The 26,643-nt window shown below is 41.0% G+C and overlaps 1 protein-coding gene across 2 annotated transcripts in view; it reads left to right on the forward strand.

Annotated features, from left to right (window-relative positions):
- The first annotated feature begins 1,106 nt into the window (after window positions 1-1,106).
- Window positions 1,107-26,643, forward strand: part of ITGB1 (integrin subunit beta 1) — a 43,097-nt gene continuing 17,560 nt past the window's right edge. The window contains exons 1-6 of one of the 2 annotated variants that reach the window (XM_065871054.1): window positions 1,107-1,361; window positions 18,571-18,637; window positions 20,765-20,850; window positions 23,490-23,712; window positions 25,233-25,403; window positions 25,937-26,175. In XM_065871054.1, the coding sequence (XP_065727126.1) occupies window positions 18,571-18,637; window positions 20,765-20,850; window positions 23,490-23,712; window positions 25,233-25,403; window positions 25,937-26,175 (786 nt within the window). In that variant the 5' untranslated portion in view covers window positions 1,107-1,361. The remainder of the gene's footprint in view (window positions 1,362-18,570; window positions 18,638-20,764; window positions 20,851-23,489; window positions 23,713-25,232; window positions 25,404-25,936; window positions 26,176-26,643) is intronic. The other variant, XM_065871053.1, reaches the window with a different exon arrangement.

Raw genomic sequence — 26,643 nt, forward strand, 5'->3', positions numbered from 1 at the left:
ATCATTCTCATTTCTTTAGAGGTTTCCAGAGGTTATCTAACAAACAGATTCGATTTTGCTGGCGAGCAACGGGCAAAATTTCCATAGATGGGATTGTTTTGTTTTCTCTTATTTAAGATTGGCAGCCAAATGGGCATCGCGGCTTCTAATCTCCCCCAAATGAAACACCAGTTTCACAAATCAAATAATTCGAGTTCTGTGCCCAACAGGGTGCTACAGCTCACCACGTGGCAACACACATTTTCTGCTAACAGAATGGCAGCCTGCCAGCAGCATATTCTGAGTTACTGGGTTTCAGTATGATGCCGGTTGGCACAAGTTTCAATCCTCTTATCAAAATGCGCCCAGCCATGCTCATAATGAAATGTTTCACTTCTCTTAAATGTCCCTTCTCCAGCCCCCTGTCCACCTACTCAAAAAAGTGAGGATGAACAGAAACTGTATCAAGGATGAAACTTCCTTCTCATCCCTGTGCCCCAGATTAACCTAACAAAAGCTGCTCCCCAATTCACCAGTTTTTCTCTAAAACTTTCCTCATCTCCATCTTTCCTGGCACCCATTTCCTCCCTGAGTCTTCCCCTTTCTCAAAGACATAAGTCAAGCAAATCCTCACGCCAGAAAAATAATACCGGCTTTAGCCACTTCCCTTCCAAAAGGGAAACGTTTTTGGTCCCACGAAGCCTTGCAAGGTGAGTGACTAAGTGTCTCGATTTGTCGGGGACTGAGGCGGCTCCCGGGAGGCAGGGCTTCCAGGGTTCAAAACCGGGCAGTCCTGGGCCAGCCGGACGGACCGCGGGCCGGACAGACGTGGGGCTTTGAGGAAGCAGCGCCTAAGACAGGCCGAGAAGGAGGCTCCGGAATTCCCTCACGGGAGGATATTACGGTGCGCAGGGCCGCGCAAACCCTCCCTCTCCCGGCAGCAAAGGAAACTGAGGCACCGCGAAGGCCGCGGCGGAGTCTGTCGCCCGACCCTGCCGCTCCTTTGTCCCGGGGGCCCCCTTCTCTCCCCCGGTCCCGCACCGCCCCTGCCCGATTCCTCCCCTTCCCCCAGCAGGCGCGGCTGACGCGGCCCGAGAGGAATGCGCTTCCGGAGGGAGAGGGCGGCGGCGGCGGCGGCCTGAGGAGCGGGATCGCCGCGCCTGGGAGGCGGTGCCGCGGGGGTCGTTTCCTGCCGGGAGGCGGCCCCACGCCGCTGAGTCTCCTCCTCCCGCCCGAGAGGAGGAGGCGGAGCCGCTGCCGCCGCGCCCGAGCCCGAGCCCGAGCCCGAGCCCGGGAGGCCAAGTCAGCCCTGGGGACAGGCCGAGCGGGAGCCGCGGAGCACAGGCCGAGCCGACCGCGCGGGCTGGACGCCGCGGGAGAAGGTGGGCCCGGGCGGGCGGCGTGTTCGGTGCGCGGCCGGGCCAGGGCGGCGGGGCAGGCGTGGGGGCCGCGGCCTCGGGGCGGATTCCAGTCGTTGGGCGGGGGAGGAAGTCGGGCCGCGCCCGCTCCCGGACCTTCCCGGCCGGGGGACGTCGGAGGGCGCTGGCCTGCCCGGGCTCTGCCCCCCCTCCCGAACCGCGGTCGCGGAGGCCCGGGACCGGGACCCTCCGCTCGGACGCTGGCCGTGGGCACTTACCCCGCGGGCTAGGCGCGGACGGGCCTCCGCGGGCCGGCGTCCGGGGAGCGGCCTTGACCCCGGCTGCCCCGAGACGCCGGCTGCCCCGACACGCCGGCTGCCGGGCCTCCACGCGGGGACCACTCACCCCCGGCTCCAGTTCTGCGCCTGGGGCGTCGCTGAGCCGTCGGGAAACGGGGCGCGGGGTCGGCGCGTCCTGTGGGCCCTTTCCCCTAATGCTGGGTGTAGACGCCGCGCCGGTGTCCAGGGCTAATGCCCGAATTGTGCCTGATTCGTGCCGTTCCTTATGTTTCAAAACAAGTTGAAGTTTTAAGAATGCTAGTATTTAATGCCTGAGCAATTTTTGTTTCATCAGATTTGTGCTTTTGAGTCAAAACCTAGCGTTAGTAAATTACGCTCTTTAAGGTTCCAATTCCCCATCTGTAAAATGGGAACAATACCTACACTAATAATAAAACTAGTAACTGTTATAATAACGACAGTAAGGGCCAAGCTTAGCTCTACGCACTTTACTACGCATTTAATCCCGGAACCGGTCCGACGAGGTAGGTGCCGTTTTTATCCCTGTTTTACAAATGAAGAAACTGAGGCACAGGGAGCGTAAGTGGTCATCCAGCTGTATGAAGACAACCCGTGGGGTCTAGCAACCCATGTTTGAACCACAAGTAACTTTGCAAAAGTGTAGTGTAGTGAAAAGCAAATGTAAAATGGAAGACACCTAGAGTAGATGCTCAATAAATATTGACTACTTTTCTTTCCTTCTTGGTATATTAAAAAGATTTTTTAAAAAGTCTCAGCATGTGATTGGTAATGTTATTAGTAAGGTTTCTTTGGATCTGCGTTCCAGAGAAATAGGTGGGTAGAATTACTGGGTTATTTTTTTGATTGTACAAAAATAACAAATGCTAATTGAATTTTGATTAGGCATCTTTCTTAAACTACATCCAGCCTTTACAATAGATTATGTAATAGACCACTTTAGAAATGACTAAGGGATTTTAGTTGCAAGTTACCTCTTCTAGATTTGTGGACATCTAGGCCCACGGGGTCAGGGCTTACTTAAGAGTCCCACTAAAATGTTCTATTTGAAAATAATTTTAGTTCATTGGTTGATAATAAATGAGGGACTGAATATGATTAACTGATAAATAGAAAACACATGAAACAAATCAATATTTTGGTTACAGGTGTTTGAGGAGAAAGCCATTTTACTCACCCTAAAATTCATTCCCTAGTTAAGAAGACAAGGGGATGTGGTTAATACTTTACTCCTGTGAATAGAAAGCAAACAAACTCCAAATTAAGTCATGTATGTTGACTTCACAGGCCTAAAACGTTAAGTTTTTATAATGTCGATTCTTTTTAAAAGAATGTTAAGTTCTGTATTAAGATTATTTTCCCAATATTCTGTGTGTGCACAGAATAGAATAGAATCAGCAGTATTGAAAATCACTGGATTTAGGTGGCTTTCTCCTCAACTTTCTGGTCAGTATAATTAAAAGCTGCCCCAAATTAGCATCACTGAATGACCATGTAGTTCTATATTGGGGTCGATAAATTCCTAACTCCTGGAGAAACTCTGGGGACATCTGGTCACTTTAAAAAAAATAGTGAAAATTAACAGTTTCAGATGGTGCTAGTTTTCATGGAATGCTTGCTGCTTAATAGCTTCATTGCTTGGCTTCTTGCCAAATTGTGGCTGACAGCGTTGGGGGTAATATAATATTGTATCTGAAGAAAATATATATTTTAAAAATCATTTTGTAAGTGCACTGGTTTGTTCTTAAGTACTCTGCTGGAGTGATGAGATGAAACATCTAACTGGTAAAAGCTTCCGAACTTTGAAGTTCTGAGAATTGTCATTTCTGAACGTGTATCAAGCTGAATTAGTATCTGAGAGGATTCATGTGGACTGACTTCCCCACTCTGCATGGAGAGTTAGGAGCTGTCAGGTTGTCAGTAGAATTCTAGAAGATCATATTGTGCAAATATGTAAATATCTTTTTGTTGTGTTAGCAGGTCTATTCTGACTGGTTATATGTTGTGGGATTTTTGTCCTTTTATATTGCTATTGCAGAGGTGGGAGTCGGAGTCCGGAGGGTGGGCTTATAGGCGTATGAGTAGGGAAGAGTACATTAGTCTTCAGAACCCTGAAATGATAGCAGTATCTATAGCTGTAGAAAACTGAAAAAATTATGTGTATCTAGGTTACAGGAGGTGCAGTCCGTGAAACCCCCAGAACATTAGCAGCCTTCGAATATGTCAGTAGATGGGTGAAAAAAATGTGGTATCTCTTGTTCAGGAGCTGTATGCAAAAGGAGCTAAACTGTACTTTGTAAATTTCACATCTTTTTAAAGATGGCTAATTATGAGACTTTTACAGAGTTAAGTTTTATTTATAAAATAATTTAAAAAAAAGCCTCTAAGCTTTATTTTGGGTTTGTGGCTTTGGAAGATAAGGTTAAGGTTAGCTATATTTAGCAGTATGCTAAAGTGTGTGTATATCATCTCATCGTGAAATGTGTGTATGTGAGTGAAAAACTGCTTCAAATATACATAGTACATACATGTATAAACACACAATTATAGGACTGATTTCAGTAAACAGTCTCCAAAGTACAGCTTCCTGGACCCCAGGGATGTATAAAATAACTCACTGGAGTGTAGGAAGAAAATATTAGACTTAATTTTATATATATTTTTTAATCTCATATTTTAAAGTTTAAACTTTTATTATGGTTTATAATATCTTACTGTATTGCTGTAGAAGTACATGTATTTTAATTGGTAAGTAAATACATATTTTGGAGTACATGTATGCTCAGGTTTTTTTTTTTTTTTAATAATAAAGGTGAGTATTAAAAAGCTTTGGAGATCTTGGTGTGGGGATGCCTTGGGTGGGGCTACGAGGACTACTTATTTCGGAGGGAGGACGGGTCAGACCTGGTGTCCGAGGTAAGAGAGGAGAAAGGAACTGAAGTGGCCCGGGTCTCTGCTTAAGAGGTGCGCTTGGCCAAGGCAGGCAGCGCGACCACAAGGGGGTGGTGCTGGTCGCCTGGAGGGAGGGGAGTGCTGAACTCATCCTGCTGAGACAGCTGGGGTGTAGTGGAATATGCCCATTGCGAGCTCAAAACCAGCAGTCGGGCTGGGAGACTGAGATTGGGGAATTCCTCGTCTGTCAGTACTGGTTGACGCTCTAGGTTGCACATGAAAATACTGGAGAGCGTGTAGAGTGAAAAGGGGCCGCAGAGAGGCCCGGGGAACACTTTCACAGTCAAGGGCCGGGTGAAAGAAAAGGAATCTAGAAAAGCATTTTCCTTCCCCAATTTGTTTGAATTTCTGATTCCTTCCTATGACAGCTAAGTGAGGGACCTGGGTATTTTCAGGGATTTCCTGTGATGGGCATGTTTGAGGTGAAGAGAGAAGCATCATTAGGTAAGCGGTTGGATGCAGCAAAGGCTTCTTGATTGGGGAACTTGGGTTTTGGGCAAGCTGGGCCTGAACTTCTCTGGGACGATTGTTGGAACAGCTCACCTGGAAAGGGCTTTGGTTTCTGCATCTGCACCATAAAGTGGTCTCTTGGTTTCTCTCTCTGTGTCACCGAAGAGCTGAAGGCCAGCTGTTGCATGACCTGGCCCTGCAGAGTGCAGGTCTTCCCTCTCCCATGAGCAGCCATCCTCTCCTGCCCTTCACCCCAGAGGATAGGTGCTGTGCCAAGTCGTGGCTTTGAGAAGGCTGCCAGTGCTGGCTAGCCAAGTGGGTTACTGTTAGCTCTCTGTCTGGGTGGAGCTCTGTTGTCCATGCCTTTTTAAAAAAAAAAAAAAAAATTATTTATTTATTTTTGGCTGCGTTGGGTCTTTGTTGCTGCGCGCGGGCTTTCTCTAGTTGCAGTGAGTGGGGGCTGCTCTTCGTTGCAGTGTGCGGGGTTCTCACTGTGGTGGCTTCTCTTGTTGCGGAGCACGGGCTCTAGGCATGCAGGCTCAGTAGTTGTGGCATACGGGCTCAGTAGTTGTGGCTCGCGGGCTCTAGAGTGCAGGCTCAGTAGTTGTGGCGCACGGGCTTAGTTGCTCCGCGGCATGTGGGATCTTCCCGGTCCAGGGCTCGAACCCGTGTTCTCTGCATTGGCAGATGAATTCTTAACCACTGTGCCATCAGGGAAGTCCCATCCATGACATTTTAATCCATCAGTGTACTGAGTGCCACTTCCCTGAGCAGTGCAGTACTGAGTGGGTGTAGATCAAGGAGTTGACCTGCACCTTGCTGTTGAGGATACTATCTAGTTGGGACAAGTTGTGTTCAATCTAGGGAAACATAGCAAATACCACAGAATGTTTTACACAAGGTACTGTACCAGGTAATATTCTCTAATAGATTTTGAGGAAAAGATCAGCATTGGCTTAAGTGGTCTTGGAAGGCTGTGTAGAGGAGCTTGGAATGGTATGACCAAAGAGACGGGTGACAGATGTGACATGGTCAAAGGACAGTATAGTTAGAAGGGAGAGTACAGTCTAATTTAGCAAATAAATATTGCTTGACTACTTTGATATATAATCATACATATATAAGTATATATGCATTTGTAGTATAAATATATATAAATAAAATGAAGGCTGTGTAAAATGAAGGCCTGGATTCTTGCCCTCCAGCTCTAGTCCAGTGTGGTTCACAGACATTGATTACAATCAGTTATAATAGAAATTTGAATTAAAACAACACTGTTATTGAGCATCACTGAAGGTTTGTCATTTACTGCGCTAGACACTATCAAGAATATCTTTTGGGACAAAAAAAGGAGTAGTTAATTCGCTTATGGTGGTTGGTAAAGAGATTAAGAGAAATTTCAGAAAGGTAGAAGAAAAATTAATATTTTGTTGTAGGGAATGTAGTTTCAGTGGAGTGATGAGGAAAGCATTTACATGAAAAATTGTGTACCATTTGATGTGTGGAGGTCACATTTCCACGTACAAATGTTTATTGAATGAATCTGTAAATAACAAGCTTTCATAGTCTGTGAAATTAGGAATAATTACCTCCAATATTTTATAGTTCATTATTTATTTCAGATAGTAATTTCTTTGCTTCTCAGAAGGCATGATGGTGGGTCATATTTGATTGTTGGAGGAAGAGATTGTAGTTTTAAAAGTTGCATTTAGTATTATGTTATTTTAGGAAAGCACAACAGAAACACAACAAGGAGTGGATTTGTGCTTACTAAAGAAGCATGGTTTAAACAGATTTCGAACCATTAATTAAGTAGTCACTCAGGTTCTTATGTTTAGAAGTCAGTGAATGAGTTGAAGCAGTAATCAAGTAAGCTGTGATCTGTAGGTCACTGTACAGATATTTGTTTTACATTCATGGTAATATTTTATCCTTGCAGTAGTTCTAAGGTAGACATTATTCTCAACAGTGCTGAGTAAAAGTGAGAAATTGATTTCTACCTATATTTAGTTAGGCTTTAAAACATTTATCTCCTCTCTCTCTCTCTATATATATATATTTAAAAAATATAAACATTTATATGCTTTAAAACATTTATCTCCTCTCTCTCTCTATATATATATATATTTAAAATATATAAACATTTATATGCTTTAAAACATTTATCTACTCTCTCTATATATATATATTTATATATATATATATTTTAAATATATTCAGCACTATGTTTGTTTCAATCCAGTACAGGGCAGAGAAGAGATGTGACAAAAGATATGGTCAAAATTTATTAAAGTTTTGATCAAGTAAGAATTTTGGAGTGATCTACCTAAAAAGTAGATAAAATTACACAAGGGAACATAACTTACAATTCTCCTTAATTGAAATTATGTGGAACAAATCTTGCTTTTAAGTGGTTTTTGATACCATTAATTAAGGTGGTAAACTTTTTTCTGCTAGCTCCATTCATAGTTATCTTTGTAAACTTGTCCCAAAGTAAAATTTCTCAACCAAAGCAGTTGCTAGCTTACGCTTCTTTTCCCTTCACAGGGAAAGGCAAAATCTATTAGACATGGCCAAGTATAAAGAAGGAATAGCTCACTAGTCTGGTTTGAAATATGTCAATTGCTGGGTAGTATCTGTTGAGTGGAAGGAGGATCTCCGAAGAATTAAGTTCAGGCAACTTTTCATGCTCGTTTTGGATCAGCCCTTAATATTATGCCTTAATAGCTTTGTTTAATGTGTTTATTTTTTGCTTGTATTTTAAGTCCTTTTGCAGTCTTTGAGTTTATTTTGTGCCCCTTGACCAGTTTTTGGAATTTAATGCTTAATTCATTTTTTTTTTTTGGTCCTCATGTAAAGGCTATAACCTTTTTGATACGGGAGGTGGTGGTGGTATACCAGTTATCTACTTATTGGATCACTATTGGCTGTATCATAATGTTTCTAATTGCCTTGACTTACTTTGAATTCCCTGTGGTCAAGCCTGCTCTTCCTGGCATGTTCGTTCTGTTCCTCATGTGTCTGAGTTTTATAGAGGATTTCAACTTAAATTTCCTTCCTTATCTCTGTATACTTTTCCTCTAGTTTTGTGGTTTTACTGTTTCTGATTGCAATAAATTTATTTGAGATTTTCTAAATTCCTTGAAGAGCATAATGTGTTCATTCTCCTTTTTATTTCAGAGAAGATTCTTCATTTTCTTTCTACTTTTTCTGCTGTAGAAATTTTTCTTAGATGTTCAGTTCCATGCCCTTACGTCTCCCCACTTCCAGCTTCTTTATCTTTGAGGCTTTTTATTTGCCCACTAAAAGTATGTCCATTCTTTATCTTTCCGTTGCAGTGTGTGGTGGGTAAGCCTGTAGCTTTGGAGCAGTTGAACCTTTGTTGTTGGAACTCAACTCAGGCTGTTACTACCTTTGGGCAAGAAGGGGTCAGTGCTCAAAAAAAGCTTTTTTTTTTCTTCTGGGTGTGAGTAGTGAATTTTAGAAAGTTTTCTACTTCAGACTACTATTTATCGACCACAGTGGGTGGAAAAGGACTTCAAAGGGGGTATTGTGTCTTTGCCTTGGAGTACTCAACCTCCTCTCTTTCCTGTTCCCTCTCTTTTCCCCCTTTCATCTTATCTGCTAAGTTTTGTTAATCATTAATTCTAGTTTATTACTTGGGCCATAAGCACCTCCATGGTCACTACCACGCACCTCTTCCTGCCAGAGAGAGGGGAAAGATGTTTAGTTTTAATTGTTCTTCCTGCAAGGCGGAAAGGTGCTCTTGCCCCGGGGGAATTCATCCCCAAGCTCTCACTCTCAAATTTGATGGCATAGAGAAGAGCAGCCTCTCAGAGTTCCTTCTGTTTACATTCTCCCATCTGCTTGCTCTGTGTGGGGAGAAGCAGGATGAACTGCATGGTAATTCCCTGAGGCTTTCAGCTTGGCTCCCTGTTCCTTTTCTGGACTGTGTTGATTTGTAGATATTAGTCTATTATTGGACTATTTTTTTCCTTTTAAAAGCAGATACAGAAAATAGTGATGGTGTTACAGACTTGAGATGAATCTAACCTTATTATAGTTTTAGGAGAGGCTTATAATATATCTCAGTATAGGTATTTGAATCTTTTTCACCAGTAAGGTGAAAAGATTTAAAATGTTACGGGGTATAAAAAAGGAAGCAAGTTCTGTTCTCTGGAAAAGAGCATTTGACTGGTGAGAACCCTTAACCTTTCTTATTGGAAACCTACTTACATTGAAAGCTTGGGCTTTCGAATACTCCTGGGTTCCCAGCTTTGTCATCTGTGTGTCTGGTACATGGTAGATATGCAATAGGTATTTGTTGACTTGAATTTAATTAGTTGTATTGAATAAAAATGTGTTCTTGTGCAAAGATTTTGTAGGAATAAATCTTTTGTGGATGACTTCCTTTTGTACTATGACCTTTTGGGCATAGTTGGCTTCTGGGCACCAAATTTTAAAACTTGAAGTAAATGTAATAAAAGTAATTTTTCTCAAGTGTAATTGTTTAATTTCTACAAATAAAGTACTTATAAAATTTATGAAGATTTTATCTGTAAATGTAAAAAGAAATGCCAAATGAGTGATTTGTCACATTGTTAAAAACATTAATAGATAATAAGTGTGTATTTAAAAGTTTGAACAGCTCATAAAACCACATTTAACCTTGATGAATAAAGATGAGTTTACAGTGGAGATAAAAGTAATTATGTACAATTTTTGACAAGGGGAACAATTGCACGTATTTGAGGTTGTTAACCACTAAAAGCAGATTGTTTCGGGGAGGTGTTTAACATTATTTACTGTTCAAGGGATCAGTTATGACCCTTTAGATAAAATTAAGCATAGTAAGAAATATTAGGATGAAATGCTTTTGTAGGAATGAGACCATAACTTGTGGGTATACTCATGAAATTTGACAGTTAAAATGCTTTTGGCCTCCAATCACTTTGAAGGACTAAGAAATAAACTCACAGAACAATTTAAGTCCTTTCCATTTCTGTGCTCTGAGTCACTTCTAACAGTAGAAGGATGTTCTTTTATCTTTAAAATAGTGACTGAGTAGGCCTTCAAAAAATTGTGGTTTCATGGAGCACAAAGTCAGGTCATAGCTTCAGAATTCAGATGGTCTGGTTTCAGTTCTACCTGTGCAACTTTGGAGAAGTTGTTTAACCTCTCTGTGGTTTGGTCTCCTCATATGTAAAACAAAGGTAATATCATTCCCAACCTTGTAGAGTTACTTAGAGAAAGTAGTTAGCTGCTTTATTTTTATTATTATTGTCATCATTATAGTCATTTGAAGGTGTCAGAATAAAAGTAAGATAACTTTCTGTTACAAATTACCTTAAAGCACCAAAACCTCAGTTACTGTATCACTCTTGTCTGCACCTGGTGCGCCTCGTCCGGCCTCTTCTGAATGAGCAGATCTCCTGTTTAAGTAGTCCTCAGTGGGCAGCAGTCCCTGAGCGAACCAAACTGTTACAAGCTTCTGATCCAAGTTTCTCCTGTATCTTTTCAGGGCAGTTTCCTTCTTTCTTTTTGCCTCTGCTAGATTTGCTTCCCCATGACAGAAGAAGCCTCAAGTCATTCTTCCTTATTTCTATTTGTATTAGGTATGTTATCCTCCACCCTGATCTTTTTTTAAGGTGATTCGTGATACTAACATTCAGAAATATCTGTGCTTTATCTAATGTAGTAATAAAAAGCACTGAGGTTTTGCTGCTTTTATTGTTTTACATACAATTTGTTCTAAATATAATTGTTAGAAAGTAGAATAATCCTACTTAAATGTGGAACTGAAAATATTATCTAATTATACTTAACATAATTAGTATCTAATTAATATAATAATTAGCATCTGATTAAACCTTATTATATACAGTATAAGGTTTTGATGTCATATCAAAATAATATTTGAGTGGCTATAAAAATCAATCTTAATCTATTGTTTGCAGTTGTGTTCTTTCTAACCCTTACACTTTATCCTTTCTTCCATATCTTGTGTTTCACGTAACATGGGTCAATTCAGAGTTTTTGGTTATAATTATGATTGAAAAAAAGCAAAACATTCAAACATGGTTACTTTTTAAAAAAAAATTTTTTTTTTAATTGGGGTATAGTTGTTTTACAGTGTTGTGTTAGTTTCTACTGTACAGCGAAGTGGAGTTCCTTGTGCTGTACAGCAGGTTCTTGTTATCTATTTTATACATATTAGTTAGTGTATATATGTCAATCCCAATCTCCCAATCCATCCCACCCACCCTTTCCCCCCTTGGTGTCCATATGTTTGTTCTCTACGTCTTTGTGTCTATTTCTGCCTTGCAGACAGGTTCATCTGTACCATTTTTCTAGATTCCACATATGTGCATTAATATGCAATACTTGTTTTTCTCTTTCTGACTTACTTCACTGGGTATGACAGTCTCTAGGTCCATCCATGTCTCTACAAATGACCCAATTTCGTTCCTTTTAAAAACATAGTTACTTCTTTATTGAATCAAGTTGTTGAGCTCCAGCTGTAATGTGTAGTAATAATGATAACAAGTACCATCTAGGGAGTGCTTACAGTGTGCCAGATGCTGTTTTAAATGCTTTATATTTACAACTCATTTAAACTTCACATAACCCCTATAAGGTAGGAACTACCTTGCCCATTTTAAAGATGAAGAAACCGAGGCATAGATTAAATAACTCCAGTATCACCTACCTAATTAGGGGTTGATCAGAGGTTTCAGCCCGAGCGTCTGGCTCCACAGTCCACACTCTGAACTCTGCTACGCCTTAGCAAACAGTGGTGAGCACAGCACAGCACTCTTCTTGCCCTTGTTAAGCTTTTTTTTTTTTGGATACCTCAGAGTATCTGCAGTTATCTTTAGATTATTTATTTATTAAATATTAACATACCGTGCTAGGTACAGAGGACATGGAGACTTGACTTCTAGAAGATGACAATTCATAAGGCAGGTCAGCCTTACTACACATCTATAGTAGATGGGTAAGAGCTACATACATCTTAAATACTAAATCTTTTGAACAGAGGTTGTTGGTGTTTGTCTTAATATATGTGTATGTCTGTATGTGAATTACCCAGCTTAACTCCCCTCCCCAGTTCTTGCCATCATTGAGGCTCTCAGGAGTTAGTGCAGGTGATACTTCTCACATTCTGGTCTAACACTTTTCTGGCTCTTTCAACTCCTGTGGCTTTGAGCGCTGAACTAGAAACCTCTTCTGTCCTCCTCACTTCCTCCTGGCCTCCTGTGGGTCCCGCCGCTGCTGCACGCAGAGCAGTTGTGTGACTCACTCTGGCTGACTGCATCTTGCCTCAAGTGCTTCTGTCTTTTCAATCCCTGGGGCTTCTCCAACAAGCCCTGTCTGTCCGTAGGATGAGAAGCTGGCAGCAGCCTTCGGGGCTGCTGCACTGTTGTTCTTGGAAGTGTAGGGCAGCCCATGCCCTTGGGGCAGACTTCTACCTGTGGGGACTCAAACTGACAGACGTGATCCTCGGTGATCCTTCACGGTGATCCTCTGGACACACTTTCTACAGTTGTCCCTGGTATTCTAGGGGGACTGGTTCCAGGACACGTCCCGTCTGCCCCACCCCCAACCAAATCCGCAGAGGCTCAGGTCTCTCTTATAGGATGGTGTAGTATTTGCATGTAACCTATGCACTTCCTCACGTACACTTTAAATCACCTCTAGATGGCTTATAATACCTAATAAAATGTAAATACTATGTAAATAGTTGCCTGTGCAGGGCACATTCAAGTTTTGCTTTTTGGAACTTTCTGGAATTAAAAAAATTTTTTTTTCCATCTGTCATTGGTTGAATCCACCAATGGAACCTATGGATTCAGGGGGTGAACTGTATACGCTTCTCAGAACTTCTCAGTGAGACCAAGCCCCCAGGCACCGACTGCGGTAGCTAAAGCGCCCTGGCCTTTTCTCTTCTTGGCTTGCTCTCTTCAGCACCTCTCCGGTTCCCAGGTCACCTTCCAAGTGAGCTGCTAGCACACATGCTTTTATCTCAGGCTCCACTTTGGGAACAAATCCCAGCTAAACCAGTTCCCATAGCTGTCTCCTCACCTAGACCTTTTACCCAACACTGCCTGACCCTGAAATGTTACACCCGGCTCTTTAGCCCCTTTCTCTCACCCCTGATCAGCCCCTGATCTCTAGGCCTTTGACTCTGTCGTCTTCTCATTGTTGATGTTTGTCAGCACTGCCACTGCTTTGACCCCTTCCTCCTCCAGGCACTTGCTCTGTAAACAATGGAATTAATTCAGCAGTTTCAAATTGGAGTTTAAGGACCCATGGGAGGTAGTCTCAGCGATTTTTGAGTGTTTCTACAAGAATTTTTAAAAATTTTGGGCTTTTGTGCAAATAATTATAATAATAAACAACCAGTATGTGGATTATCTGGTTGACCACCTTCTAACTGAGTGTGTGTGTGTGTGTGTGTGTGTGTGTGTGTGTGTATATATATGTTATTTCAATGCCTGTGTTTGTGTAAATGAATTTTGGTTCATAATGTACAAGAGCCTGGAGCATGAGGCATTTTATATCTAGCTGCAAGTTGGCTTGCGTATACTTAAGTGAATTGAAAATTGTTATCCCTAGGGTATCTACAGTAACTGTTTGCTATTTAAAGGCGGCCTGCATAGTAACTAATTCTGAGAAACTCTTCTTTCCTGGGCTTCTAAATAACGTCCAAGAAAAATGTCATACAGTTTAACATATTTCAGCAAAAGTTTTTGAGCATTGATTTTATGCCAAGTGCTTCTAGGTCCTGTGTTCTTGGTGCTTAGAACCTGTCAGGGCAGACACTTAACAGGTAGTTTCAGGTGAGATGAGTGTTAGAAATGTGTCTTTATAATTAGGGTGTCCGGCATCTGCTGGGCCCTCAGCATTGCTCTATAATCCTGTTGCATCTTCTTGATTTTCTTCAGTCTCCCAGCTCCCCTCTCCCCTTTTCTCCCAGCACTTGCCCTTGCTTCCTATTTCAGGAAAAAACGTGAGCTGTCGTGCGTGAACTCGCTCAGCTTTTTACCCCCTGCCCTGACTTAGAGAAAGATGCTGCGCCTCTATTCAGGGGAATATGCCCCTTGTGCTGCCCGCCTCTTTGCTCCAGGGCGCCCTGGCTCCATCACTCTCTCATGTCTGCCTGCAGCTCTCCTCTCTTCCTTAGTATTCTTTTCTTCACAGTCTCAACCATCTTCATAATTTCATTGCCATCCAGAACTCTTGGGTATGTATCTCTAACCCTGAATTCCTGAAAGCTAGGCCCATAGGTCTTAATTTCCCAGTTTGTATCTTTCCTAGATTTCACAAAGGCCTTTCACATTCGACATTTCTAAATCAAAATCAGTACTTTCTCCCCTAACTCCGTTCTCCTTCTGTCTTCTTCATTTGAAAGTGATGATTCCCTTCTTCTCTCACCCTACCTTATCTAAGCAACCATCTTCCTTATCTAAGCAGCCCTCAGATCCCTCCTAATCACTGATTTGTCTTCTTGTCCATTGTTACTCTGAAACCTCAGCCATAAATTTTGTACCTGTCCAGCAGCTCCTGTCTTGCCATTCATCCCCTACCCCACAGATGTCTGCCACTTACATGTTGTCATGTTACTACCCTGTGCCATTTTTTTCCAGCTTCCTTGCTACATGTAGACTAGAATCTAAACTCTTAGCATGAATGGCATTTAAGGCTCTCTGTAACCTGACTGTAACCTCCTGCCTTGCTGGTCTCGGTTTCTGTTATCTCCAGCTTCTAATTTAAGTCTCAGAAATACCTAAGTACTTTAAGATTCTTTTTGGCCTTTATGATATTTTAAGATTTTAACATAATTTATACTTACTGTAGAAAATTACAGGGATAAAATAATTACTCATCCCACTGACCAGATTTAACTGCAAATAACATATAAATACATTTTTCTGTAGTCTTTTTTCCGTAAAGCTAGAGCAAATCAATTCCAGTTTGCGGGGAGAGAGAGAAGTCACCCGAACGTGTCTGTTTAGTAATAAGATTGGAAAGAAGTTACTACAGTTCTTCTCAGGACTCCGTGGCCTTGCATGTGCAGACCTTTTGCCTGGGGTGTTTCTCTCCAGTGCCTACCCGTTTCCTATGAGGCTGCGGTTTGAACCTCCCTGAAGCTTCTGAACTTGCCCCGGCAGATTTTGGCATCCTCAGTGCACTTTGTCCTTATCTTCATTATAGAAACCAGCATATCACATTGTAATTATTTGTATTTTTTTGTCTTCGAACTGAATATTACTTGAGACAGCGATCTTTGTATCTCCAGTAGGGCACAGAGCCTGACAGGGTTGGCAGAGGAAGCACATCCAGAGGTAAGGGAGAAGCCAGTAAAGTTCATGGGAATAGAGCATGTTAAGAAAGAACAGTGAGGTGTAGTCAGTGTTGCTGTGTAAGTTCTTTGGGTGGTAAACTGATGTATGTCCCCAGGTACGTTTTGTAGGCAGGCACTAAAGTTTTGAATGAATGAATGGATGGATGCAGAGAGTAGGATAGGCCTGGGAAGTTTTCTTTTTCAAGAGCAGTTTCACATGCGGATACCCAGTTACACAGGTGGAGGAGGGAGACGGAGACCCAGGTAGACAACTATTTCTAGACCTTTGATCATGAAGACGGTGAAAGTTAAGATGAGGACAGGACCTGAAGGCACCTCTCCCTGGTGGCCTCTCCTCAGGAGCTGTTCTGTGTGGAGTGCTCCTGGGGGGAGACTGCGCGGGGCACCTTTCTCAGCCTGAGAGTCACCTGGGGTGTAGGCCCCACCTCCCAGGATAGGGGTTTTCAGGCCTGGCGTTCTCCCGGGACCACACGCTGACCGGTGGTGCCTCAGGGCCTCTGGAAGTCTCCGGAGCTCTTGGGTGCCGTCCTTCCTCCCTGCCCCCTCGCCCCACCACCTCTCTGCTGCCTGCTCTCCTCAGGGCCCTCCTCGCTGCTCTTGTCTCTGCCCGGCCAGCCTCGTGGCTTTCCTTTATCCCTAACTGCCGCCGTCTCCCGTCTCCTAGGGCTTCTCTGCTTCCCGGGGAGAAAGCCTGGCCTTTGCAGGCCTGGCCGCCGCCCTGGCGGGGCTGCTGCTGGCCTCGGGCTGCCCTCCCCGCCGTGTGCTGCCTGCTTCCTCGGAAGGCTGGTCTTGGGCGCATCAAGGTTTATAGAAGGAGAAGAAAAATGGCATTAAAGTAGTATTTTAAAGCTGCGGGACCTAAGAATGTTAGGAAACTTTTTCTGCTACCAAATAACTTTATCTTAGTGGTGCTTCTCTGAGTTGTGTAACATTTTAAAGGTTTCCCAAGGTAGTCTAGTGGTCCTTAAGGTGACCTGAGTTGAATCCTGAAGACACACGTGTCAGAGTCCATATATGGACCAAATATCTGTTCTGTTCTCTTTGTGTAGAAACTGCCCAGATGTTCCATTCATCACAGTCATGCATTTCTTCGGGCGTCTTGCTGTTCCAGGTCCTTTTAATCATAGCTTTGGAATTGATAACATTATTTGAATTGTTAAGAATTATAGTCTGCGTGGATTTTTTACACATTGAACCTTTTAGTCAGGCCTTAAAAGGTAAACTGTCAGGCATTTCACACTTCAGTGACCCGGCTTTTGTTGGGCTTTTGGATGCAGTCACAAGTAATAACGTAAGCAGAACCGTGGCATAACAGGACTGGCTGCTCTGAGCACGGTTGCAAAGGGGATGACCGTGCAAATTATTCATACTGCTTTTCTTTGGGAAACCGGGAAATGGGAGCAGCATCTGACAGAGGAAACCCAGTATCCCAGGGGTGCTCAGAGCATAACTTCAAAGCATTTTCCTGGAGCTGTGGGACTGTGTCCTGGAACATAGCCCTTGAAAATGAGGGGTTTTGAAAGAAATTTTTTTTTTCTTATTAAAGGAAGTACACCAAGAAAGAAAAAAATTCCACACAGTACCCTGCCGTAATTGTTTTTACTAAGAAAGTGAAAAGAAGAAAGCGCTACAACAATTTAAAAACAAATGAACCCATTGTCTTTATATTATGCTTATAACTCTGTCATCTCCTGGATTCTTTGGTTACTTTATACATTTATATACTGTTATTTTTACATACCTGTCATCTTAATGTGTTCTTTGCATCCAAAAGTTATTCTGTAAACCTTTTGATGTTACTACATTTTATTCTTTTGACTCTAGTACTCCATCAAGTTGACACGGTTAGCCCTTTCCCCATCATTCTAGAGGACTTTGGCACTCTTGTCTGTTACAAACACGCGAGAGTCTATACTGAAAGTGTATGTGCATGTGTATCACTTTTTATATTTTAAATATTAGGATGAATTCCTAGTAGCTCGTTTACTAAGTCAGAGGGTAGAAACAGTTTTAATGCTTTTTGATATAGATTGTTAAATTATTTTCCCCCAAGTTATACCAGTTTACAGCCATCTCCGGTCTCTCTTAGCCATCTGCGGTAAGTCTTTGTTGTTTTGTTGGGTTAAAAAACTTTCTTTTTTTTTTTCCTGCTTGCTGGTTTACCTTACGTTGCTTTAATTTATATTTCTTTGCTAAGTAGTAAAGCTAAACTTTGCTTGGTGGGGGGGGTGGGTGTTATATTTGCCTTTGGTTTTTTTGCATTCCTGTGGAAGGGGCAGGTGTTCATGCATAATTATCAGACTGGCTGCTAGTCCAAGAGCAGTAAAAGTAGTTAAGGGATAGGGTCAGCGACCTGTGGCTATAGCCGTCTTTGACCAACTCTGGTAAGGTATGGATTGATGTTGTGAAAACTTTGATCACAGAAAGCAGTTACATACCTGATGCTTGGAGTTTGAGGTATCCTGCTTGATATACAGACTCTTACTTAATTTTTCTTCAGAGATTCCAAAGGACACTTAAGCCTCTTTCAGGTCTTCTTATGTCCCTCTCCCCCACTTTTGTGTAGTTTGTAGATCTAGAAATTGTAGGAAATTGAACTGAATACTTTACTAATTCCATGCGCAGAAGTTGATTTTCTTAAGAAATAGTTACAGGACATCAAACTCAAAAATTGAGCTGGGGCCTTGTGCAGGATGTTGGTCTTAGCCTTAGGAGACATAAAAACTATCGAAAAGTTGTAAGCAAGGGGATGACATGATCAGGATTTTGACAGCTTCACTCAAACTAACACTCAGTGTTGAGGTAACTGAGGCATATGGATATGCCTGTTTGGCCCCCTCGGAGTCACAGGAGGTAATAGAGATTCCATGGGACAAAGACTTAATAGCTTTTAGGTGTAGGAATACTTGACACTTTTTGTTTTGAGCACTGTTCATTAAATATTAATGTATAATTGATGTGGAGAAAAGTAAGAGTGGATTCTGGGAATCTGGAGTGTGGGGAGAGGTGGATGTTGAGCATGGAGAAGGGCTGGGCAGGAAGATGCATTGACACTTATAAATTAGCGGACAATCAGGTGCGTGGCAGTGATTAGGCTTTATATGTTGTTTTTCCTTAATATAACGTGGTACATTTTATATTTCAGATGAATTTGCAACTGATTTTATGGATTGGATTGATCAGTTCAGTTTGCTATGTGTTTGGCCAAGCAGGTAAAAAAAGTTTCATAGTTGTCTTTTCACTTCAGTGTCTTATGTCACTTTTTGACCACTTTAGATTCCTGGAAAAACCTACATCCCGTCGTCTTGCTCCTTCTGAAAAGCCTTGCCGTGGCCTCACCTGCCTCAGAGTTGAGGGCGGGGCCCTTCCAGTGCCTGCAAGGCCCTTTCTCAGGCTCTCGCCCAGTCACCCAGAGTGACAACGGGAATAGGATGCGCTGCACAGAGCTCTTTGGGGAATACCATAGAGTGTGTAAGTGAGCATAGAGAAAGCAGAGGCGTGTTACATCTTTAGAAGGAAATGAAGTAAATGTGTAGAACAGTGGATTATGAACTCTCCACTACTGCCTGAAAGAATGAAAGCAGGAACAGTTGGCTTTCCAGAAGATGTTCTTGCACTTTGATCAAAAGTCTTGCAAAATGTTGGCATCATGTAGGAGAGGAATGAAAAATAAAACTGAAAATATATTTAATCCTCTTATAAACCATGGTGCATCCACATCTGGAATAACGGATGTCCAATTCTGTTCTCCAAATCTCAAAAAACTACACTGCATAGAACAGTTGTTTCATATTAGGGTGGAAGGACTTAACACACGGAAAAATGAAGAAAGAAACCGTAAGGGACGTTGTTGATAAATTTAAATTACACAAAACCAGCAATAACATAAAAAAAACCAAAGTATCTGTGTCAAAACACCATCGACAAAATGAGAAACTAAATAAGGATTTAATTTCACTTACAGATATAGAGCTCTAATAAAAACAGATGAACGTGATAATAGAAAATTTGCAAACGATGTAACAGAAAATTTATAAAAGAAATGGCCAGTAAAAATATGAAAAAAAATGAAACCTTCAGTAACTGACAATTAAATTGATGTTCTTATTTATACCTGTTAAACGAATTAAAAAAATCTTTGCATTAAAAAAGTGTTTCTTGTTGAGGGTATGGTGAAATGGTGTGTGTCCACTGCTTGCGGGAGTGTGCGTTTGAACGTTACTGCTGGAGAGAAGTTGGTGTGTATTGAGAATCTTTAAAAGTTAATACTCTTTGCCTCAGTATTTTTTTTTTAATTTGTGATAAGGAAATAATCAGAGTTTTACATTATAAGAATGGTCATCAGAGTGGGTGCATATATATATGCATGTATGTGTATATACGTGGAGGGTTCGTGTGGCATGTGTGAACGAATGCAACTAAAAACAATCTAAATTTATCCATCATTGAATAGGATACATTAATATAATGGAATATGTAATCATTAAAGCCATGTTTTTGAAGAATTTGGAATGAAACATTTGGATTAAGTATAAAAAGTAGTATATAAAATGTATATCCTTGATTTCATTTAAATAATGTCTGTATGCCTGCTTCCTTGCTATTGTTTTATTTATCTGCTTAGAAAAAAGACTGGGAAGAAATATACAAAAAATGTTAACAGTAGTTATCTCTTAGTGAGCAGGTTTTGAGTGACATTTAGTTTGTTCTTTATACTTTTACGCATTTTCCCAATTTTTTATAATGAGTGTGTGTTACAAAAACAAACATTGGAGACAGTCCATATTAGTACTTACCACACGGCAGACATGCTGATCCTTACACGGATTTAAAGAACTATATGGCGTACTTTGAACACAGACCTGAAAAGTCAAGGGGTTGTGGATTGGATGAATATGGACTTTTCAAGTATTTAACAAACGAAAATGAAAGTGTCTGCTTGAGGGGGTGGGGTATGGGTGCGGTGGGATGAGTTAAATGAAGAGAAAGAATACTTTCACCCAGTTGTAAGAACACTTCTGAGAATTAATGGCCATCCAACATGAGAGAGCATGAAATCATGCCTTTGGAAGAAAAGGACAAATGTATAGATTAAGGGTACCTAGTCTTTGCTATAGAAGAGAGAGAACTGTGTCTTTTTGTGGTTCTCTGTGGCAGGATGATCCAAAATCACCTCTCTCTGGGGGGTGGGTCTGAATCGGCTTAGTAACGAGGTTCATAGTGTTTATATTTAACGTTTGTATATGTTGTATTATTTGTCATTGTGATCCAGATTTTTCACTGTTCTCTCTCTCTTGAAACTTCGAGTAAAGTGGTCTATTCTTTGTTTCTCCTGACAGATGAAAATAGATGTTTAAAAGCAAATGCCAAATCATGTGGAGAGTGTATACAAGCAGGGCCAAATTGTGGGTGGTGCACCAATTCAGTAAGTAAGATTGTTCAAGTCTTCCCATCTAGTCTCTAGTCATTTAGTGTTGCCCAAAACTGTATCCTTGGGAAGTGCTCGATGTGACTTTTCACTTCCTCATTGTTGACTGAATAAGCGTCAGCTCTGTGTAATCCTGTGTGATGCTCTGGAGCTGTGCTGCCCAGCACAGGGCCTGCTAGGCATATGTGGTGATGTCGAGCACCTGAGATATGGGTGGTCCAAACTGAGAATTGCCGTCAGCCTTAAATACATACCAGAGATTGAAGACTTAGCATTTCAACGTTAATGATTTTTGAAATCACTGACATTTTGTATATATTATTAATTTCCCGTTTCTTTTTTTCCTTCCTCTCAGCGTGGCTACTAGACAACTTAAAAATACATACGTAGCTCACCTTTATAGCATGCATTGTTTCTATTGGACAGCTTCCCAAAAACCTCTTGCCATTTCATTGGACTGTTTTAGATTTTTCCCTTTTTTTATGATGGGAGAGGTATACATTAGCCTGCCTAATGGGGTTTTAATTGAACTAATACACACTTGATGTGCATCCTCATCAGAGCCCGTGGAGGCCAGGCTTTAAACTTTATTCTCTCTTGTCGTCTCTGTACATTGCTCGACATGGCACCTTCCACAGAGCTTGCTGAACACTGAACGAATGAATGCATGAACAGGGGGATGCTAAGTGGGTACTGGAGGTAACGGGAAGTCATTTTGAGGGTATATAATCTATTTACAGAGTGAATAATATCAGAAGGTCCAAGGCTTATTGTTTGTTTTTACTCAGGCAGTTGACCCCGCAGTCAGGTGCCTGTTTTGTGGGTGTTACTGGTCAAATGTCAGGTATTTCGTATGATTTGACCTATGAAAGACAAAATGAGAAGATTTCGTTTCGTTATTTTAAAAATTTTCTCCTGGCACCTTCTGTCCTCCTGAAAACGATATTCTGGAATTAAATTGGAGACAGTGAAGGAAATAGGGAGTGCCTTGAGTTTGTCTCGGCCTGGGCTTACTTCACTGAAACGCTTGGTTTTCTTACCTGGAAAATGAGCATGATCTGCCTCCTTTATCTCTGTTCTTACGAGAATCCAGTGAACTTCAGGCAGTCTCACTTAGAAGATTATAATAGTGGTGCGTGCTGCTCTCAACAGCGGCATCCATTTTATGAGGGTTACAGTGTATCTGGGGTTTAGGGTTATCCTAGCCAAACTGTTCTTTCAGTGATTTAGCCATCTTTGTGGCATAATTCTTAAACTAGTAAAGGTATTTGGGGATATTCTCAGTGGCATTTTACTTGAGTGTTGTGATCTTAGTTTCCTGGATCGGCTGATGTTTGGAAGCGGATCCTGCACTGGGCCCCTGTGCCCTGGCAGCGTTTTAGGTTTGACCACACATAGAAGTTGTGCAGCTTTGAACCGTTGGGCCCATGGTTCTCCCTTCCAGTTTTTCTAAGTACAGAAAGGCTCTCATTTAGTACTATGTTTCCTTTAAACAATAACTGATCAAAACCATTTTGTAATCTTTGTATATGAATATCCTCACTTTATTCAGCACCATGAAATTGGTAGATAATAAACAACCATACAAAACATAAAGTGACCCCAAATGAAAGGCATTTCCTCATTTTCCCAATGTCAAGATTTTAAAAAAGATTTTTGGCCAACTAAGTACAAATTTTTAGGGGTATATGTGAAAAAGTTAAATGTCTATTAGGAGTACACATTTTAAAATGATACACACACATATACATGAATACACCGTCATTGTTCCCCTTCCTCACATTTATGAAAAACATATTTAGAACCTTTACATGCATCTTAAGACAGCAGTGTTTTTGCTTTCACTTAGTCATCTGATAAAAAGAGCACAGTTTAAAATCACGTCACTAGTGGAAATTTTACCCCGTGCCACAAGTACCGTTCACATACCATTACAACTTTTTTTATTTAAAAAAAATTCACCCTATATACATTTTTGACCCTGTCGTATAATCACTTACTACATTTTTAAAAAAAAATAAGTTCTAAAAGGCTTGTTTACAATAATAGCCAATACCTAAAATATTTTTAAACCTCCAAGAGTACTTACTAAATCTGTGGTAAATTTCTTGTTCTCCTTCTTAAGAAAGGTTTTAGGGTGACGTGTTTTCCCTATACATTGAGTTGTTCAAAATATCATGAAGGATGCTGCTACGTAATATGAGAGACTCTAAGAATTTTTCTAAGGGAAATTTGGAAAAAATATTAGTCTGACATTTGGTTATATATATTATTAGTGGCTCTTAACCATGCTAAATAAGTAATTTCACAAAAGAAATTTCTTTGAGTAGATACTCTGAATTTGAACATGAAACGGTTAAAATGTACACTTAGGTCAGTCCTCTAAGTATTACTAAAGTAGTACGGTACTAGTAATATATTAGCAATAACGGTATTACTTTCGAGGAAAAATTTTTGTTTATGTTTTGTTTATTATGGTTTGGATGAAGGGAGCATTTTGTTTAAAAACCAGAAATGAAATACATTAGATGTGTTACCTGATTTTTGCAACTTAATTAGTTATTTGCAGTTACGATTATGTAGAAGGTTTGACCACTGTACTTTTTATTTATACCTATATTTTACATGTCACTTAGACATTTTTACAAGAAGGAATGCCTACTTCTGCTCGATGTGATGACTTAGAAGCCTTAAAAAAGAAGGGCTGTCATCCAGATGACATTGAAAATCCCAGAGGCTCCAAAGATATAAAGAAAAATAAAAATGTCACCAACCGTAGCAAAGGAACAGCAGAGAAGCTGCAGCCAGAAGATATTACTCAGATCCAACCACAGCAGTTGGTTTTGCAGTTACGATCAGGTACAGAAATCTGCTTCTATGAATGCCTTTGTGTCTGCTTGAGCTTTTTGACAACTTTATGTAAGTTTCTGTTGAGGGTTCATTTTCACATGTGGACTGACACTCAAATAGAAATGTTGAATACATTAACTTTTAGATATTTTTGGAGGTATAACAATTTGTAAGACACATGTACCTGAAGTAAATGATACCTGTGTCTAATGTAAATTCTGTTAAAGATTCAGAAAGTATTAGATTTAATGTGTTTTTAAAGATAAAAATGTCCATCTTCTGGAATTACATAATATAAAGACAACATTTTAATCTATTTTTTCCTTTGTTTTTGTTCAATATTGATAAAATATTAAGGTTTTCATAAGAATCTGGAGCAGTCCTGCATCTGGGAAAAAGAAAGAAGAAACAAGTCCCCTTTCTCCTCTTCTAGTTTCCCGCCCCTTCCTGTCAGAGGACTGTCCCGTGCCTGCCTCCCTGCCGCCCCTTCCCCTTCTGCTCTGTCTTCAGCCTGGTGCCGGCAGCCTTCCACTTCTAGAGCTGCTCTGGCAAAGCTCTGCGGGCACCTGGAACCATCAGGCCTGGTGGACCCTCGTCAGGCCTTTTTTATTAACCTTCCTGTCCAAGCAATGCCTTCGAGCTTCTTGAAATGCTCTCCTTGTGGCTTCTGCGATAACATTCCTACTTTTCTTCTTATCTCTTAACAGTGCTTTCCAGTCTCCTCTCTGTGTCTTTTTTCTTCCTTCCTCTTTGTAGTCCACTTAATTGTTGGTTTTCCTCTCATGGCTTTAAAGCCACTTGTGGGCTGTAACACAGGCATTTAAGCTCCAAACCCAGTTATCCAACTGTCAACTAGAAGTCTATATAGAGAAAATCTGCAAGTTAAAAATTTAATGACTTTTCACCCAGACCTCTTCCTTCTCATGTATTTTCTGCGTGGATTGTATCTCACACCTCTGGTACATCTCTTCTCCTTCCTCATTGTTTCAGATCCTTGTATTCTTTTCGTTAGATTTTTGCCATAGTTTCTTAACAAGTTTCTTTGTCTCTATAATCATCTTTAAAACGATTCTTCAGGTTTTCTGCCTGAAAATCAGGTCATGTTGTTCCCTGCATATAGTGCATCCCATCAAACAAAGAAGAGTCTTCACTTCATAACGTTAGTCTCTGAAAAGTCAGGTGTACCCTGGAGTGTATCTGCCTCACCCACCCAGTCTAGTTTACGTTGTTCTGGCTGTCTGTTTTCTTCTGTCATAGTTACCAACCCACTCTTTGCCTGTCTTGCCTGCTGTGGATGGGGAATGCTGTCTTTTTCACCATCCCCGGGGCCTGGCATTTTAAGTATTTGTGATTGAAATGAGTACACCTCCATTTATTCAGTTACCTGTGGAATGCCCAGGTTTTTGTAAAAACTGTGTCGACAATACAGTTTATAGTGTATACCTTATGGATCGAATTTACTTGGTTTTTCTCATTCCCTTTTTGATTGTTGGCAAGCTAATTTTCTTTTCTATTCTCTGTTTAATTAGGGGAGCCACAGACATTTACATTAAAATTCAAGCGAGCTGAAGACTATCCCATCGATCTCTACTACCTTATGGACCTCTCCTACTCTATGAAAGACGACTTGGAGAATGTGAAAAGTCTTGGCACTGATTTGATGAATGAAATGAGGAGGATTACTTCAGACTTCCGAATTGGTAGGAATTTTGAGAAAATTAATAGTTTTCATTTGTATAAATACTGGCAGTTTTGTTCTTCACCACATGCATGTGAGATAAATAGGCCAGGTTTTAGTCTTGTCTTTTTGAGAGAACTGATACTCCTGTCACACATCTAATAATTTTTCCGCCTCCTTGTTCCTCTGTTACTGTAGGCGTCATGTTATTTGACACACCTTACACCACATAGGTAATAAAATGCTTGCATGTTTTCACAGGAATTTATGCATTGGTTTGTTGATATATTTTATAAACATGTTGATTACAGTTTTTTTCATTACTAGCTAGTATGGCCACACCTGCCTATACAGCCTTAATCTCACATCAGACCTGGATTTTTCATACAGTGATCTCGTTTCCAAACCTAATTATTAAAACCCTTATTATTTCTTATTAAAGAAAAAGATTAACTTACAGGTGGTAATGTACTTGATTTTTTTCATGCAGTTTATCCATCCGTCCATCCATCTACCCTCCATCTGTCATCACTGTGTGTGCATTTTCCTTCACAGGGTTTGGCTCATTTGTGGAGAAAACCGTGATGCCTTACATTAGCACAACACCAGCTAAACTCAGGAACCCTTGCACAAGTGAACAGAACTGCACCAGCCCATTTAGCTATAAAAATGTGCTCAGCCTTACTGATAAAGGGGAGGTATTTAATGAACTTGTTGGTAAACAGCGCATATCTGGAAATTTGGATTCTCCAGAAGGTGGCTTTGATGCAATCATGCAAGTTGCAGTTTGTGGAGTGAGTGCATTCATTTTCTACAAAAGGATATTATTTGTATGGATTTTGAGTGTGATTTTGCTGTCAGAAGAAATTACCTTAATTACTGTAGCATACTTGACTGATCCCTTAAGTTCCCTCCAACTACGAATGCTTTATAAAAGCATAGTTAATCGTTATGCCCCTATCTAAACCAGGCAGTTAGTTCATTTACACAGGGTTCTAAAAGCCAGGATGCTCACCACTTGAAACAGCGGGGCAGTTTAGCTTCAGCTGGTGCTCTAGGTGTTTAGAAGAGGCCCAGGAACCCTAGCTTTCCGGCTTCGTGCCTGAGATGGAGTTGGGGTTATCTGGGACGGCTCCAGGAGCATTAAAAGTGCTCAAATGGACTGTGTCTCAGGCACCATTTTCCTCTGGTCAGTTTTCTTCTGCTTATCATCTTTGAGAGTTGTCTTCCCCATGTCTTAGTCATTCAAAAAGAAAGAACTT

This window comes from Phocoena phocoena, chromosome 2, assembly GCF_963924675.1.
Source record: "Phocoena phocoena chromosome 2, mPhoPho1.1, whole genome shotgun sequence".
Lineage (NCBI taxonomy): Eukaryota > Metazoa > Chordata > Mammalia > Artiodactyla > Phocoenidae > Phocoena > Phocoena phocoena.